This window comes from Vigna unguiculata, chromosome 2, assembly GCF_004118075.2.
Source record: "Vigna unguiculata cultivar IT97K-499-35 chromosome 2, ASM411807v1, whole genome shotgun sequence".
Taxonomy (NCBI): domain Eukaryota; kingdom Viridiplantae; phylum Streptophyta; class Magnoliopsida; order Fabales; family Fabaceae; genus Vigna; species Vigna unguiculata.
The window spans coordinates 14,718,607-14,737,461 of record NC_040280.1 but is presented as its reverse complement, the minus strand read 5'-3'; the positions used below and the strand labels follow the sequence as shown (position 1 = coordinate 14,737,461).

At 29.8% G+C, this 18,855-nt stretch overlaps 1 protein-coding gene across 1 annotated transcript; it reads left to right on the top strand.

The window, feature by feature from the left end:
- Nucleotides 1-13,206: 13,206 nt before the first annotated feature.
- Nucleotides 13,207-18,249, top strand: LOC114169442. The gene is made up of 9 exons (XM_028054595.1): nucleotides 13,207-13,505; nucleotides 13,930-14,105; nucleotides 14,587-14,765; nucleotides 15,269-15,553; nucleotides 15,642-15,700; nucleotides 15,790-15,826; nucleotides 15,906-15,977; nucleotides 16,739-17,060; nucleotides 17,662-18,249. Exons 1-9 carry the CDS (start codon nucleotides 13,379-13,381, stop codon nucleotides 18,076-18,078), a joined length of 1,674 nt encoding a protein of 557 aa, XP_027910396.1. The 5' UTR covers nucleotides 13,207-13,378; the 3' UTR covers nucleotides 18,079-18,249.
- The last annotated feature ends 606 nt before the right edge of the window (nucleotides 18,250-18,855 follow it).

Here is an 18,855-nt window from a genome sequence, read left to right as displayed (position 1 = left end):
CCGCATTTATTAATTATTTATTTATTTAATTAATTCAATTTCATGGGTCTTACATTTCCCCCACCATATAAATTTTCGTCCTCGAAAATTGGACTTACCAGGAAATAGGTGAGGATATGACTTCCTCATGAGATCCTCTATCTCCCACGTCATCTCTTGAGTTGCCTCATCCCAAAGGACTTTCACCATTCGGATCTCCTTCCCTCTGAGTTTTTTGACTTGAGAATCCAGGATTATCACTAGTCCAACTCCAATGGTTAGATCCTCGCGTATCTGACATCGTCCTCCTCTAGTACATGAGTAGGATCTGCAATTTACTTCAAAAACAACGCTTTCGACTATGGGAGCTTCAAGAACAGGTTCTTGGGGTCGAATACCATAAGTTTTTCAAGAAAACTTGAGTCCAGAGGTTAGAATAAGGGGAGATATCAGTGTGTGCTCGTGTTTGATTTCCATTTTGTGCTAAAATTCTTTCCTTGACTTGATAGTTGAAAATTTTCTTGAATAAACACTGGCATAATATAAAATTTACTTTCTCCAATTTTGCATATGACGTTGAATTTAAACGTGCTATATGACCCCTAACTAAAGGAGGTAAGATATAACTATTGGAAAAAGTTGTTCCTTAAGCACATGACAATCATGGGACTTTTAACCAACTAACTTTAAATCTCGCGTAGACACAAAACTCTTAATATTTGAAAACTAACTGTGTCACTTTCACACTACTTAAACACCGGCAAAACTTTGTTTTTCTTTTTTACAGAGTATGACAAGTTGGTGGTAAGTATGTGCGTCTCCCAATTGATTGTGGATGTAACTCAGAATGAATTTCCATGTCAACCCAATCTTGTAGTGATTTTAACTCTGTAATTTATCTTTCATGTTATCTTAAGCAAAGTCCCAATTACACTATCACAAACATTTTTTCAACATGCATCACATCTATGCACTGCATTACATCAAGTTTGCACCAATATAGATGATTATAGAATATTGATTATTTCTTCCAAATGTTCTTCTCAATGATCTTCTTTTGATGTTTTCCCAACACAATGTTAATGTTTTATATGCAACTTCATCCTCCTATCTTCCATTAAATGCTTTCTTTATTCTACCATAAGGATGACTACGAGGAAGGATTTTTCAATGTCTAGTATAAACGATTTTTTGCCCATTCTTCAATTGAGTATAACTCCTATTTTCTTAAGATATGAGACATGCAAAATGACCTTTAACACTATAACCACTCAAGTTACCAGCGTAAATGAAAATTTTCTTCAGAATATGAACTAAACACATTGACACCTTCTTCCCACAAAAATTTTAAATCATCAATCAAATGTTTTAGGTACACATCAATGTCATTTCCTAATTGTCTAGGTCTAAAAATCGTCGTAGACAACATCATATATTTTCTCTTAATGCATAATAAAGGAGGAAGATTGTTGATCATCAATAAATGCGAGTCCAAGTCTTAAGTTTCTTGACTCTGGACCAAATTCTGGAAATGTCATATCAATCTTCTTCCATTGTGTAGAATCAATTGGGTGTCGAAGAAGATTGTTACACTTTCTTCCATTTGCATGTCATGTCAAGTTCTTTGCATCTTCTTTAATGGTAAGCAATTGTTTGAACTTAGGTATTATAGGAAGGTACCACAACACCTTAGCGGGGGGACCATTCATTTCTTCACCAACATTATTTCCATCAACTTTCTTTTTAAACAATGATAACCCACATGTTGGATACACCTTTAATGCAACAAACTCATCTCCATACAATACACAATCATTAGGGTATGCATGTATCTTCTTGTACTCCAAACTCATTGGACATAGAAGTTTCTTCACCTCATAGTTATTATTAGGTAACATGTTATTTTCTAGAATCATCTCCTTCAACAAATCAATAATTTTGTGAGCTTTTATCAGTCCATCCATTTCTTATTTTTAAACTGAACAATTTCGAAGTTACTGACAATCGCGAAAAGTTAGTGCATCATGGGTACATTTGTTCTTCTGAATCGGACTTCAAAGTATCATATAAATGAGCTTCTAAAATTTTCTTCACCAACATCACGTACCATGTCCTCTAAATGATCATTCATCATTTCTTTCACATATTTTGTTGTTCATGATGTCAAAATGTTATCTAATACTTCTCCATGCCAAGTCCAAATTCTATAACTCCTAACTATACTGAAAATGAACAAGTGATCACATATTTTTCCCAAATCCTGATGTATTTGATTCAAACAACAAACACAAGGACAATAATGTCTCATTCAAAAGATAGCATATTCTTGAACATATTGCAAGAACTCAGAAACTTCACTTCCATACTCTTCACTAACATGATGTGCATTAATCCAACTTTTATCCATACTACGTTGGTAACAAACTCCATCATTCTCAAATTTTAATTCTCACAAACTCCATCCTTTTCATATTCGCTAACACGTACACGAAGAAGTTTATCATCATAAATTTGATAAAATGTCGACAACATTTCACATTAACCTTCGAAGTGCACAAAATTAAAGTGATCACTTATGACCATAGTCAAGTATGCATCGGAGAACGACATAAAATGGTTGGAACCAAAATTTTATCAAATTTATGCCTAAACTTACAATATACATGTATTAACAAATTATGAAAAATAATTTTTTAAACTGTTCCATCAAAAAAATCAAAATTTAATGTAAACGATTAAAGTTTAATCATTTGCACTAAATCTCAAATGGGAACTAAGGTTCACTTAATGTCTACATCTAAAATTATACTAAATCTTAGTATAAATTTAACAATGCACCTTAATATAAACTAACAATACATTAATTTAATCAAACATCTAATAAATTTGAAATTATGTAAACATAAAATATCTAATAAATTTAAAATTAATCAAACATCTAATATCAACTAAAAATCATAAAACTCACTCACATTCAACACAACCAAGGCGGACATCACTAAGTTTCCTTAAAAACAGTCACGCACAACCACACATTGCGGGGAGGATGTTAAAGTAACCTCAATGCAAACAAAATATTCATAAAGAAAGATGTTTTTCAATGCACCACACACAAAAATGACCAAAAACATAAGTTTTAATTACATGTCAAACATAAATATTGATAATTTAATTAAAAATATCATTGTGCATTTTTCACTTCTGTTGTTTCGATGTCAAGATAGACTTAATGACGTGGTGAATTATTTTTTTTGTTAGTAGAGTTTATTTCATTTGTTGTGTTCATGTGTATTATCACTTATGAGAGTATTGTGTTAAAATGGTAATGTATTCCTCACATCATAAGTTAATAAATATGTTCATGATTTTACTTACTACAAATATTTTTAGGACAAATCTTGTATTAGTATTTGTAGACATTTCTTACCTAGAATCTAATTAAAAAATTTAAAATTTAAAATTTACCTTATGTATAGAAAAAAGAAGTTATGTTTGTAGTAGGTAAAAGAAATAAGAAATAAAAATCAAACCTTATATAATTAAAGAAGAAAAGAAGCTTAATTAGTATTTCAAAAATAAAATAATAATAATCATACAAAACTACAAACTAATATTGTAGAAAATAGTACAAATAACTATCACAAGTGTTTGTTTACCTAATGTTTTATAGGATTACATAAACTTTTCAATTGCGATATGAAAACAATTACAAACGGTTAAACTTTTAGTTAACGTCGAAGAGATATCAATTACAAACGGTTAAACTTTTAGTTAATGTCGAAGAGATTCGATACTAATAAGATATCAATAAGTCATAATATTTTTTTTTAATTCAAAATTTTAAGAAAAAAACATGCAAATTTTTTTCTTATTTATTATTTTCCAAACTTATTTCTATTTATTTAAAAATAATGACTCATATTTATTTGATGATTTCACTAGTTTTCATTTTTTTTAAAATATTGAAATATATAAAATAAATAATCATAATGATAATATTTCAATATATATTTAGTATATTATAAATGATGTTTTAATACACTTGATAATATTATTTATTAATTTTCTTATGTAAAGTTCTCGTATAGTGACCGATATCTTTCTCCTTTTGTGTGTTTAAAATCTACTTGATATAGTAATTGTTTTGTATTTTAAGTGTGTCAGGTAAAGCAAGGGCATGTTTCTTTAGAGGATGGGACCAAGGTTATGGAAACAATATGTCTTTATGCTGAACATATTGTAAAATTCTTATTTGTTGTTTGGAAACATAAGAGTTGTTTGGCAAATGGGTTTGCATATACAACTAAATTTCTTGTGAACTTTGGATCACAAAGTTGCATCTAGAGTTTTGTAATGTTTTGCATCTAGGATGTGTATGATTGTGTTCACTTGAATATGTTGATTTTTTTGTTTTTTAGGGGCTTTGATGCCAAACTTTTGCATCTATAGGTACATGTTTTGTTTTTTGTAAAAGGGTTAGAACACCCAAAATTATTCTTTTCAATTCTATTTATTCTTTGTTGATAAAAAAAAATAACGTTAATTTTATTTAGTTCAATAGATTTCTTTTGTTTTAATATTGTCTGAATTTTTTTATTTTTTTCTTAATTTAATTTTTAAATTAGTTAAAATGATTTAATTTTATTTCTTATGGAAGATTGATGTTAATATTGTTAATAGAATAATGATTTAACATTCACATTAACACATGTTTAGGGATGTTAACAGGACGAAAATGGTATGAGTAGTAGCTCTCCCGTACTCTACTCGCTCGACAAATATCCGTTTTATACCCGTCTTCATATCCGTACAAGTATTCGTTATGCAGGTACCCGCATATTTTTTAATATGCACGGATACCTCCCAACATTCGCGGATATTTACAAAAAAATGAAATAAAATATTTGACAACATATTTTTAGCATAAATTCAAATAAAATACAAGACATATCATTCATAAATTTCAAACAAAGTTCAAATAATCCATTTAAATAGTGTTGAATGACAGTTTACAAAGAAATGAAAATGTTTTTAAAACTTTAAAACCAATTGATAAAAATGAACTCATTCTAAATTAATGTGTTAATATTTTAATCATGTTTTTTAATTTAAATTATAGTATATCAAGTATGAGTATCCGCGGATATGGATATTATGATACCTATACACATCTCATTAACATGCGAGTATAAAAAGAATACTCGTACTCGTTCCCCACGAGTATTTATTTACAATATCCATTTCCTACTCATGACGGGTTTTATCCACAGATACGTACCCATGCCAGACTAATAAAATGGAACATGAATGTATCATATTTATTCCTTTAATATAATTTGAAAATTATTTAATAAAAACTTTGAGACATATTTTATTTTTCATTTCTTAATTTAATTGTATTTAATTATGACATAACAATTATTAGATTACATTTTTCATATTTACAAGTAATATCTTTGTAAATTTTGCATTAGTCTTAAGCAATACTAAAAGAAAACTTTTGAATTTTAAGACGACATAAGAATTCAAACAAAAGTTTCTACACACATATTTAAACACACTACATCCAGAAACAAGAGACATTGTAACTTCCAATATCTTATTTAGAAAATAAAAAGTAGAAATTTACCTTATGTATAGAAAAAATAAAAAATTATGTTTGTAGTAGGTGAAACAAATAAGAAATAAAAATCAAATCTTATAATTACAAAAAAAAAAGCTTAATAAATATTTCGAGTATAAAATAATAATAACCATACAAAGCTATAAACTAATATTGTAGAAAATAGTACGTATAACTATCAAAAGTGTTTGTTTACCTAATACTAGAATAGGATTACATAAACTTTTCAGCTGTAATTAAAAGCTATAAACATTTCTAGTTCAAAATCTTAAAAAAATAAGTATCTAAGTCATTTTTTCTTATATATTAATTTTTCGAACTTATTATTTACCCAAACTTACACTTGAAATTCTGACATAAACTAATTGAAATGATGTATATCAAACTTAATTAAGATATTGATATTGCATGGGGTGTTGTGAAGAATAATTTAAAACCTTGGTCACATGATAGAAGGAAACAAATATTTTTGCGTTGGTTACCTGATAAGTAGTTTAATAATTTTAATATAAATTTGAATTAATAAGTACTTTCTGAAAGTAGATAAGAATGATACGGAGAGTTAGAGTTATATTATCTAATGTTACTGATTTCCCATTGCCATCTTTCCAACTAACTCACAACAACGGGTAAGCCAAGTTAGAAACCAACTTGCACACTAACGTAGGGTTAAAGTTGGTGATTAATTATTTGTTTGATATAGACTCATATAGTACATTTATATATCATTTTCGTGGCATTAAGGAAAGTAGTGAGTTTTTGTCGTAATCTATCACTCACCATGCAATTCAGTGCCGAGATTTTGGTGTAAAATAATGAAAATCACTTTTGATTTTCATCGGTTAGTCTACATATGAATTTTCATCGATACGTAGAAAAAAAAAATCAAACACTTTTTTTATTTTCATTTATTATATTTATTATTTATTATTATTATTACAAGGAAAAAAATAAATATTATTCCAATATTATAATAAATTATCATTCTTTGTTTTTCTCACGAGATTTACTATTTGTCAGAGAGTGAATGAAAATGACATGTTTGTTTCCTTCATGGAGGAATTTGTGAATAAATAAAAGTGAGTATACGTGGGAGGGAGGTGAGATTTTATCTTTTCTAAGGTGAGATGATTTGAGGGGATGAAAAATACAATTATAAATTATAAAATGGTCATTGATTTTTTATGAAATTTACAACTCTTTATCTATAATAACTAATAATGATAATAACAAATATAATAATAATAAATTTAATAATAATATGAATTATAAAGCATTTAAAAATAATAGTAATAGAGAAAATAATACAAATATTTAAATAAAATACTAATAAAAATAAAAGTTAGGGTTAAAGCATGTGTTTAGTTCCTGAAATTAGAATTTGTTTCTTTCCAACTTTGATATATTTTGATCCTCAAATTTAAAAATAAATAAATATAATCTTTCTAACCTAATGTCATTAATTTTTTTGAACTTATTAAATGGTGTTTTAAACTCTAAGCTTAAATATGTCAAAATTGTTGTAGTAGCTGACAAAATCACGAACCAAAAAGACTTCTCGACACGTGTAGATTCACTATCCTTAAAGACTTATCTGCGGTGTATTGCGCAAGCCCGCAAGATACAACAAGAATTTCTTGGAATTTCCGAGGATCTCAGAACTAGAAAAATAATTCTTAAAAAAGAGTAAATAAATAAACTCAGAATGAGAGAAGAAATATAAAAGAGAAAGGAGGAGAGAACGAGAGAGAATGAATGAGAGTATGAAAATGTGTGTTTGAGGGATGAGTATAGTGCTCTATTTATAGATGATAGATGGGGGCATAAATGGGCCAAAATTCGTGGTCTGTAAAAGAAAAATCTAAAATAACTCAATGTTAAACAACTGCATCCGAAAATGAGGAGAAATATCACTCGAATTGTGCAATGGCTTTTGCAATATAAATGGTGTAAGCATGATATAGTTCTATGTAATTCCTCTAAAGAATAACCCTCATTATGAAGGATAACCATATGTATCCAGTGAGGGTCTAGCAAGACTAAATTTTGAAATTTTAAATGTATTACTTCTTAATGGTGTAAATGTGACTTCTATTGCTCGAGAGGGAAATTCAATTATTGTATCTATTTTAGGTTGATTTGAATTTCCCAGACTTACAATATCTTCCAATCTTCATTTTAATTTTCTCATTATTTCATTATGTTTCAAAGTGTTTAGAATAGAAGCGTTTACTTTTTTAGGTTTACTAGTAACAAAATTTCTTCTTTTGGAGACGTTAATAATGTTTATGGTGCCAATTGGGTTTTTATATGGTATATATTACGATAATTGGTATTACTTGAGGATTATTTTTACATCTAGAAAAATATTATATTGGAATCATGAAAACATTTTAACACTATTTAATAAGTTGAATAATTATTTATATATCGAAGCTTCATGCAAATTAGTTTCAAATATTACTAAGATTTGATCACTTAATTGTTTGTATGGAAAAAACAAAGGGGCATCAATTTCATGTCTAAATAGGGTTTTATTGCTATTTGAATCGACTCTATGTAAATGTATTTATATCTCTCTTTTATGTGTTCTAAAATTAATTGTCTTAAAATTAAAGGTATTGATTCTTGACATTGTTTTATATCTACTTCTTTTTCAACAATTTTGATTACATATTCTCCTTTAAATATATCAATATTTTTTTGTTTTATACATTGAAGATATTTCTAATTTCGACAGTTTCCATTTATTTAACTTGGACTCTAATTCTGGAATTCTTAATTCGTGCTGATTTATATGATTATTTAATTCTTCCTCCCTTACTCTTAAATCCTCTTGCTTCTCTTTTCCTTTTGAGAGCATCCTTAACAACGTACACATTGTACAACTAAATTTACAAGATGGGACACAAAGGTTGACTAACACTCATTCTAGTATTTTTGTCTTAAGAATAGCAATTCTCTATATTTTCTCCTTGAAATAGTTAAAACGGGCTTTGATATATACTAGAGAAATGCAAGTTGAAGTGTAATTTTCAATCAACTTGATATTATTTAATCGTGAAAAATAGATCGAATAAAAATTATCAAGAAAGAAAGATAAAAATAGTCAATGTGTAATAAGTTTAAAACAAAATCTCTCATGTAATAAAAATAGCTTAAAAAAATTATTAACTCTTATAATATGTTTGAACGAGACAATTCAATTGAGTAATTCATTTATTTGGAAAATTTTAATTTCATTTAAGTATAATGACTTATTTTGATGAGGAAATTAAAAGGAAATTGAAATTGAGAAATTTTAAGAAGGTATTTCAAATTATTAAAATAGTAAAATTTGAAATTCACTTAAAAAGGAAAGAAATTGAAATTCCACAATTTGTGAAATTATCCATTGTTCAAGATTAGAGGTGTCAATTTGGCCCAGATGACCTAGATGGGACGGGTTGGCCCGACGACATACATGGGACGAGCCAGCCTGACGATCCAGACAGATTGGGCAAGCCCAACTACACAGACAAGTGGGGCGGGCCGATGATCAAGGCTGGCCGAGCGGGCCCGACTACCAAAATGGGTCTGGCGACCCAAACAAACCCAACCACCCAAACAGGTCGGGTGAGTTTAAAGTCCCATACAAGCCAGACAGCTCTGACAACCCAAACGAGTTAGGCGGGCCCGACACCACACAAGTTGGGTCAAGTCGATGACCTTAACTAGCCCGACCGACCCGACGACCCAAACGGGCCTGATCGACCCGACAATTCAAACAGGCCTCATCGATCTAACGATTCAGATGGGCCTGACCGACTTGACGACCTTAACGGGTCGGGCCAACCTGATGAACTAAAAGAGCTCGACAACTTAGACGAGTCAAGCAAAGCCGACAACTTTGATAGGCCCGACCGGCTTGATGATGCAGACGGGCCTGATGACCTAGATGGGTCCGCTGACCTAAACGGGCTTGACCGGCCAGATGACCCAAATAGGTTGGGCGGAGACGACACATTCTTAAATTCGTCGAGTTTTGGCTGAGTTGACCTCAACCGAAATTTGGAAAAATTTGGTCTAGTCAACACTAGTCAAAATTTGACCGAATTTGACCGAGTTGGGTTCGACCTAAATTTGGCTAAATTGGGTTGAGTTTACGCTAGCCAAAAAGTTGGCTCAATTTAGTTGAGTGAGCTCGATTGATATTTGACCAAATTTTAATATTTTAAGTTGACAATCATATTTGTTAAATTTAATTTTAAAATTTATATATTAAAATAAATATTTCTAAAATGAAATTTTATCTCATAAAAAAAATTTAATTATTTTATCCAAATAAAAAATTGAAATGTAAGGTATTTTAATTACTTTATCCAAACATATTATTTCGAAAATACAGGGAATTCAATTGCAAGAATTTCAAATGTTAATTTCTTAGAATTGTTAAATGCTTCATTCAAATGTTAAAATATTCTTAGTCGAAATAGAAATAAGAAAGTGTACTAACCTTGGGTGATAATTCAAGTCTTACATTTGTAAATAAGACTTGGATGTTAATAGCTAAGACATTATAAATAGGATCTCATATGAGCGTTTAAACTTAACATTTGGATGAATATATAACAGAGAGCTTTTTGAATAGCTTTTTGTATGTTCTCTCGCACTTGTTGTTTGGTTTGAATGGTCCTTGGCATCATTTGTGCGCCTTCTCCAAGATCACATCAACACTTATAATGTTAACCCTATTTGGAACAAGATATGGAAATTCAAGGCTCCTAAAAACTTGATATTTTATGCGGCAAGTCTTCCACTCGACATTATCCATGAACAATTAAAAGAATATTTTTCATCTTGCACCTCATTGATTGTGTATGAGACGATCTAATCAAAGTTGGTATCATTTTTCATGAGTTAAAAGACTACCCTCATTATTCAAAAGAATTGTGAATTCAGGTGAGATCTCTAAATAATAAGCAATATGTGAGCAATCTTTTGTGAGATTGAAAATGACAAATAATATATCTTCTCTCTAAATCATTAAAACATATCCTATCTGTGGAATTGTAATAAAAAACTTCCTTAAAATTTCATTTTTATTACATAAACATTATGAGAAACGAACCTACAAATAATATTTGGTCTTTCCTACATCTTGTTATATTAAATTGAATATAATGATACAATGAGAATAAGCGGGATTGTCACAACTAGTCAAAATGATTGCATCTTTAACTACTAGTCAAGATGATAGCATCTTTAACTTTTACAAAGTTTGAGGACGTGTTCATTCGAGTATAGAAAAGTCCACCAAGATTAGTTGTTCTCATGTTTATACTATAATGTTCTACATTCTTGATAACTTGTTTAAGTTGTACTCTCACAAAGAAATCATTGAAGACATTTATAATATATTTAAAAGACTATTCCTTTCTTAGTTTTAACAATTGAAAAACAAAGTTTTTTTTTTGTCAATTCCATATTTCTTCTTTTGGTACCAAATATTTTCTCATATCTCTTCTCTCGAAATTTATCTTTAAAACATGTCGTTCGTCCGAATGATACTTGACTCATTCTTCCTAAATAATATATCAAGCGTTTTAGATGAAAAACATGGTTTGAGAAGAGGTTCTACTAAAAAACATAAACCAGATGTTTGTATGAGTAATAATCACCTACAAAACTAACTAATACTTCATAAAGACCAATCCACCATAATAAGAAAAAAAAGTATAAAAACCAAAAAGAAATAAAAAAATAACACAACAAATACCAATTGATCCATTGGAATTTCCTAAGTAAAGCATAATTTATAAACATTGGGAATCCAAGTGAGTCTAAGTCCCACATTGAGTAAAATTGAGAGAGTTGAGCATCATATAAGGATGAAGACCCATAACCATTATCTTAAGATTTTGGGTTGAGAGTCGTGTCAATGTCTTGTGTGGTTGAGCTCAGGTAAGTGTGAGTCTAAGTCCCAAAATTGAGAAAGTTAAGCACATGTCTCATTGGTATTGTATCTTTCCCCGAAAGACCCAACAATAAATTTATGAATAAAAAGGTCCTCAAATATGTGTAAGTCGTTCATATACTAGGTAATATAAAACTTATCTTCATTTATTCTCTTTGATTCTTAATTTTTTTTTATTTGAAATATTTTCTCTTTACTAAAATAACTTTCATTATCTCTTAACGGTTCAACTACCCTGATATTTGGATATCTTTATCAGATTTTAAAGGTATTTTTCATTTTATCATACTCTTAATTATACAATTACAATATTTTGTTTGTGAAATTTTATTCAATGGTGTATCAAATCATTTTATCATTTTTATTTTCTTTTAATATTTTTATTTGTTGTTTCTTTTTATTATGTAAAATATTTTGATGGTTTTTATATAATTATTTTTATTTTATAATTCTTTTACAAGTGTAATTTTACTACTATAATATAACAATTTACTATTATTGTCATCAATCTTGTTTACATCATCCAAGATAGATTGAAGTGCAAAAAAATAAAGATTTATCTTTAAATTTGAATTATTTTTAGTTTAATATTTTTCCTCAGCAATTTCGTTCAATATAATATTTATCCATGTAAAATAAAAGAGATTAGTAAAGATAATATTTAATATTTGTTTTCTTTTCTTAAAAATATTTTTTATAGTTAAATATATTTTTGGTCCCTTAGAATTTTTGTGAAAATTAGAATTAGTTCCTCTTCGAAACTTTAAATCAATTTAAGTCCGGTATTTGAAAGATGTGAATTTAGTCATTTTAACCAAATTTTATTAAGTTGATTTGACATTTCAAACGTGTTTTTCAGCTAACATTGAAGTGAAGATGTGTCAAATGATGTAAACAACTCAAATATTATCATCAAACATGTTTGAAACAATAAATAAGCTTAAAAAAATTTGATTAAAATGACTAAATTCACATATTTCTAAATTTGGTAGACTAAATTAGGTCAAAATTTCAAATAAAGATTAATTTCAGTTTTTACTAAAAATTAAAAAGATTGAAAATATATTCAACTCTATTTTTTAAATTGATCTCATTAATGTTTGAAAAATTTATAAATATTTTGATTGTGAAATCCTTTTTCCGTTAATTATAAAATATTTTATATGATTATTTCACATTCTATTTAATTATTATTTGGTATTGAAATTTATATCATTATAATTTTTTAATAAATATATTTCACACTCAAAAAATGAGAATATATCTTTTAGATATTAAATATTTAATAATATTATATCTTTTTAAAATAATTATTATTTTTTATAAAAATAATTAATTGAAATTAAAATAAAAAAAATTATGTATAAATACATATACAAATATACTCATTATGATGATCAAAATTCTTATTTTAACGATAAATAACGAAATTATTACCACTAAAAGTATAACAAGATCACATAAAAAATAATAAACAAAATGCAATCCAATTGCAAATATCACATCAATTTTCAAAAGTTGCGGCATTGCTTTACTTAACTCAGTGGGTTTTAATCACAGCAGGAAAAAAATCAATTAAACTACTTTTAATTAAATCACACCCACCTTTTTCGTTTTCCATCGCTTTTAAGTCTTCATCGCAACCCCACTTGCCCCCTCATCCCCAGTTCCATAAATCATCCAAAGTTCCAAACTTTAGTTAGAATGCAACACAATCCTAAATAAACACCATCACCATGTTTAACCTCTAAGAGTTGCTGAGGATCCAAAATGGTGGGATGCCATCTTTTAAGCTCTGAACAGTGAACTTTCTTGTAGCAATGAAGTGTGCTCCCTTGACTGTGTTTCATTTGCTCTTCTTCATCTTCCCCCTAGCATTCTCTGTTCACTTTATTTCAGCTTTATCTCCAAGTGGGTCCATCAAACATCCCATAAAGTTTATCCTAGGTTGGTGTCTCTGGAACTTTGATTACAGGGAACGTGTTTTACCTTGGTAACTTTGGTGGGCTAGTTGTAAATCTTATTTTCTCACAATTGTTTGGTTTCTCTGAAAGATGGGAATGTGAAATAAAATAGTACGTAACAACTAGTTTTTTGTTTCATATTTAATATCAAGAAAATTGGATCACATAAGCTGATCAGATTGACAATGGTATTGCTAAATGCTTACGCGAATTTTGACATCTTGTACGGTGATGAAACAAGGCATATTCTTCATTCCATAGCAAATAATGTTTCTATTTAAGGAAAGAGTATTTTATTATGCCTGTTTTATTGGAAAGCAACTCCAACAACACGTGTGAACTGCACCCAGGTTTTGTCCATACTAACATATTTTGTTTTGTTCTTACCTTGCCTTTTTTGTTCTAAGGGGAAGAGAATTTGGGTCCGTGGAAGAATGAAGTTGAACAAGTAGCTCCAGAACCATGTCCCGAGACTAAGGGTACTCTTGTCCTAGCAGCAAACAGAACCAACAGGCCTGACATTCTACGCAGATTTCGATGTTACCAAGGTGGCTGGGACATTGCAAATCGACATTATTGGGCCGTAAGAACTACAATGATTCATTTTCATCGTGTTTTCAAATGACTGATGCTAGTTTATTATGTATCTCTCATCTCATTCATGTTATATTTGACACTCTAGTATGTTGTTCTTCCCGAAGTATCCCACTGACCCCACTCAGGATATTTGATCAGTTGGTTTGAATTGGACTTGACGATGTTCTGGTTGAACTTGTTTTATTAGATCTCTTTTTCACTTTTTTTATGCTTTTACACAGAAGGGTAATCCAAAATCCAGATGTAATAATTGAGCAAAATAAAAGGGTTGGAATGGAACCACTTGAAGTTTCTTAGCATCGCTTTCTTTTTCTACTTTTGAAATGATATATCTTAAGTTGAGCTTGTATTTTTCAGTTATGTAGTTCTTTCAGCAGACTCTTTACATTCCTCATGTTCCCAATAGACTCAAAATTCTGGTGTCCTCTTCGACTGAATTAATCAGTTTCAAACTCTTGTATGTTCAGTCAGTTGCATTCACTGGTGTGGCTGGTTTCACACTCGCTGTACTATGGTTTATTTCATTTGGCTTGGCTCTAGTGATTCATCTATGCTGTGGATGGGGAATTACAATCAAGGATGAAGGTTCAAATCATTTGCAAAGAATCTGGCTTGTGTTGCTGTTGTTATTCACCTGTGTTGTAGCGTAATTCTCTGAACTTTGATATGATTTAATGTCTCTTTGTTAAAATCTAGGGACCACAAGTATCTTGTTTTATTGTCTATTGTGTACCAAATCCTTATTTGGCCTAAACATTCTGTTTGACACTTGAAAGAAGTCCACTGACAAAAATCATCAAATTCAAATCCTTGGAATCAGAACTTATGGGTTAAATAAGTTGTTGATATCGTAAAAATTGACTCTATTAAGATTAACACCTCCAAAATATCTTGTGTTTTTAATAAATATGTTCATTATTTAGTCGTGATAGTTACTCTGACACTTTTTGTGTCAACAGTGATGAATGATAAAGTTACTATTAGGACCTAAATTTACATATTTATTACATGTTGGTTACTAAAAATACTGAAAGAATGTTAGAAGTATTCAATTGGTCAATTAAAAATTGGTTCAACTTGTTATTCCATTCAAGCTTTGCTGGTAAAATTTACCTGGTTAACGTTATGTGTCCTCTGTTGATCCAACAGGAGTGGATGTATTGTTCTCTCTTTTGGGCAGGAAAAATTCAATGGTGAGGCAATTGGTACTCTCCATTACGTTGTGAATCAGTCAAACTACACAGTGCACACTCTGAGAAATGTTACAGAGTATCTGTCTCTTGCCAAATCTATCAAAGTGGCAGAGATGTTTCTTCCATCTGATATCATGGATGATATTGACAATTTGAATGTGGATCTAAATACAGCAGCAGATACACTTTCCAACCACACAAATGAAAATTCTGTTAAAATACGAAAAGTATTTAATGCTGTGTATGTTTTCATAGACTTCACACTCTTCAGTTATCAGTATATGCAGTTTGATATAGGCATACATATGGTAAACTGATCCATTTTGCAGGCGTCTTGCTTTGATTATAATGGCAGCAATGATGCTACTACTGGCTCTAATTGGGTTATGTATGTATTGTTGATGATAACTTCTTCGAACTTTGAGCTAATTTTGTAACTATATTCTTGCTCATAATTTGCTTATATGTTTTCTTCAGTCCTTTCTATCCTTGGATATCAACATGCTATCCTGGTGTAAGTTATGATTACTACCTTTTCATATTCATGTTTCTGTCTCAACGATCGTTTTTATATTTTTAATATTTCATTGCAGATTTGTTATCAGTGGATGGTTATTGGTTGCAACCACATTCATTCTTTGTGGAGTGTTCTCAATCCTTAACAAGTAAGGCCAATGTACCTTGCTCATTCAGAATGAACTAGCTAAAAATGAGTTGATTATGGAGAAATTTGTTTCAATTTCCATTCTTATATGTGTATTCTAAAAACATTTGTAAAGAAGTTTACCCAAATAGCATTGTATTTCCTTTCTTAACCTCCTAAAATTCAATTATCTAGAATTTCTTTATGATAGGTCTATTTCATTTTAACCCAGACAATGAATTGACACCATTTTTAATCTCAAGACATTAAGTTTATGAGTTTTTTTTATATGGTGTTTAACTTTGTTATTTTTACCCAATGTGAAACTTAGACTCGTATTTGGATTATTCACAACACTTACTTTGTCACTTATTACTCACTAACAATCAGTGGACCAGGCATGATTAATTTATTTGTATTATAGTGCAATCTGTGACACCTGCATGGCCATGGAAGAATGGGTGGATATGTGTATTCTAAAAACATTTGTAAAGAAGTTTACCCAAATAGCATTGTATTTCCTTTCTTAACCTCCTAAAATTCAATTATCTAGAATTTCTTTATGATAGGTCTGTTTCATTTTAACCCAGACAATGAATTGACACCATTTTTAATCTCAAGACATTAAGTTTATGAGTTTTTTTTTATATGGTGTTTAACTTTGTTATTTTTACCCAATGTGAAACTTAGACTCGTATTTGGATTATTCACAACACTTACTTTGTCATTTATTACTCACTAACAATCAGTGGACCAGGCATGATTAATTTATTTGCATTATAGTGCAATCTGTGACACCTGCATGGCCATGGAAGAATGGGTGGAGAATCCACATGCAGAATCTGCTCTTAGCAACATCCTTCCATGTGTAGATCAGAGAACCACAAACAAGACCCTTTTCCAGAGTAAACAAGTGGTTACCAATATTGTTAGTATTGTGAATCGGTTCATCTATGACACTGCAGATGCAAGTCCATCACAAGGTAGTATGAACTATTACAACCAATCTGGACCTGCAATGCCACCTTTGTGCTACCCCTTTGACTCTTTGTTTCGAAAACGCCAGTGTACGGCTCAAGAAGTTCCCTCCGCCAAAGCTTCATTGGTATACTTTTTCTCACTTCACTTTGAAATTTGAGAGGGAAATCAACTTGCTTTTAGGCCAATCACTTGTTTAATGAAGGTTGATCCATGCACCTAAAACTATTTAGAAAATTGGTCCATCAAAGTTTGAAAAGGAACTTTTATATGACAAAATTTTATACAACATGTAATCCACTCAATACATTTTTATTTAATGAATAGGAGGATAAGTAAGAATATATATATATATATATATATATATATATATATATATATATATATATATTGTGTATTAGACATTGGACTAGATATTTGTAGGTAGTTTGATTGTATTAAAAGGGGAGTTTAAGCATAATACACATCCCCTCACATCCGAAACATGTATATCTCATTCGTGAGACTAGATATTCGTAGGTGGTTCAGAGTGAAAATTGAAGATTGTCCGTTCTGCATATTAATTACCTATGCCAAACTCTTCTGGTGACAAGAGTTTGTATATATAAACCCTGTATAATTCTCCCTTATTCATGTAATTGAATTGAATTATGTAATTTTTTTTGTATTTATTTCTTCTAATGATGTTTAGGTAATTTATCTAATTCTCTGTTTGAACTTTTTAATAGGTTTGGAAGAGGTATGAGTGTAAGATATCTGAATCTGGTGTTTGCTCAAGTATTGGCAGGGTGACACCAGAGATATACTCGGAGTTAGTGGCAGTAGTTAACGAAAGTTATGCACTGGAACATTATACTCCAATTTTACTTAGCCTTCAGAATTGCAATTTTGTGAGGGACACATTCAAAGAAATTACTTCACGTTACTGTCCTCCATTGAACTATTATCTTAAGCTTATCAATGTAGGATTGGGCCTGATTTCAATTGGTGTCTTGCTTTGTCTTGTTCTGTGGATACTTTATGCAAACCGCCCCCAAAGGGAGGAAGCGTTTGTTTGGCTCAACATAGCCATAAAACTAAAGAACAAATTAAGCAAGAACCCCAACAGAAATTTGTCTTTGTCAATCGCAGTGAGTGAAGTATAGTTGTTGTACAATACATAATAAATAATTGGAAAAAGTAAAATGTGGTGTATAACTAAAAACAAGGTGAAGCGAAGCTACATCTTTAGTTGGAATAGAATATAGTGGGAATTATTGTACTGTACAAAATTATTATTGAGGAAAGGAGGAATTCAAATTGTGTTTATTGAGTAATACCTTTTTTCTTATACATAAAGGTTATTTATATGAAAGTGTCACTATAAATTATGAATTATGAATTATGAGTCATGAGGTTTTTATCAGGTTGATACTTCAAAACTTAACAATTATTTGTTGTCAATAGAGTTGTCAAAACAGGTAATTCGATTCGGTCTGACCTGATTCATTATGGGTTGATCATTTAGTGAGTCAATTCAACCTGACTCACTTATTAGCGAGCAACAAAATTGAACTTGGATTTGTTCACCATGGGTGGGTAGGTTAAATGGGTTGACTAATTAGCTCACTTAATTAAAAACAATATTTTTTTCTTCAATCCCAAAACACTAAATTATAATTGTGATTAAAATTTAAATAAACTTCAATATAATTTATATACAATTCAAAATAATGTTCAATTTCAAATATAAACCAAAATCACAAAAATATTAAGTTTGCATTTGTCAACCCAATATGTTGGCTAAAAACAAGTTTAATCCAACCTAATTACAAAAAACTTGTGTAACCCTTTATCTACAGGTGGGTTAGTGAGGTATAGACCGAAATTCATGTGCATTAAGAAAAATATAAATTCTTGCAAAATATACTTATTTCTAAATA

Coding starts and splice junctions, on each gene's coding strand:
- LOC114169442 (XM_028054595.1), top strand. CDS start 13,379: ATGAAGTGTGCTCCCTTGACTGTGTTTCATTTGCTCTTCTTCATCTTC. Junction 14,106..14,586: donor CAAATCGACATTATTGGGCC/GTAAGAACTACA, acceptor TTGTATGTTCAG/TCAGTTGCATTCACTGGTGT. Junction 15,701..15,789: donor ACTGGCTCTAATTGGGTTAT/GTATGTATTGTT, acceptor TGTTTTCTTCAG/TCCTTTCTATCCTTGGATAT.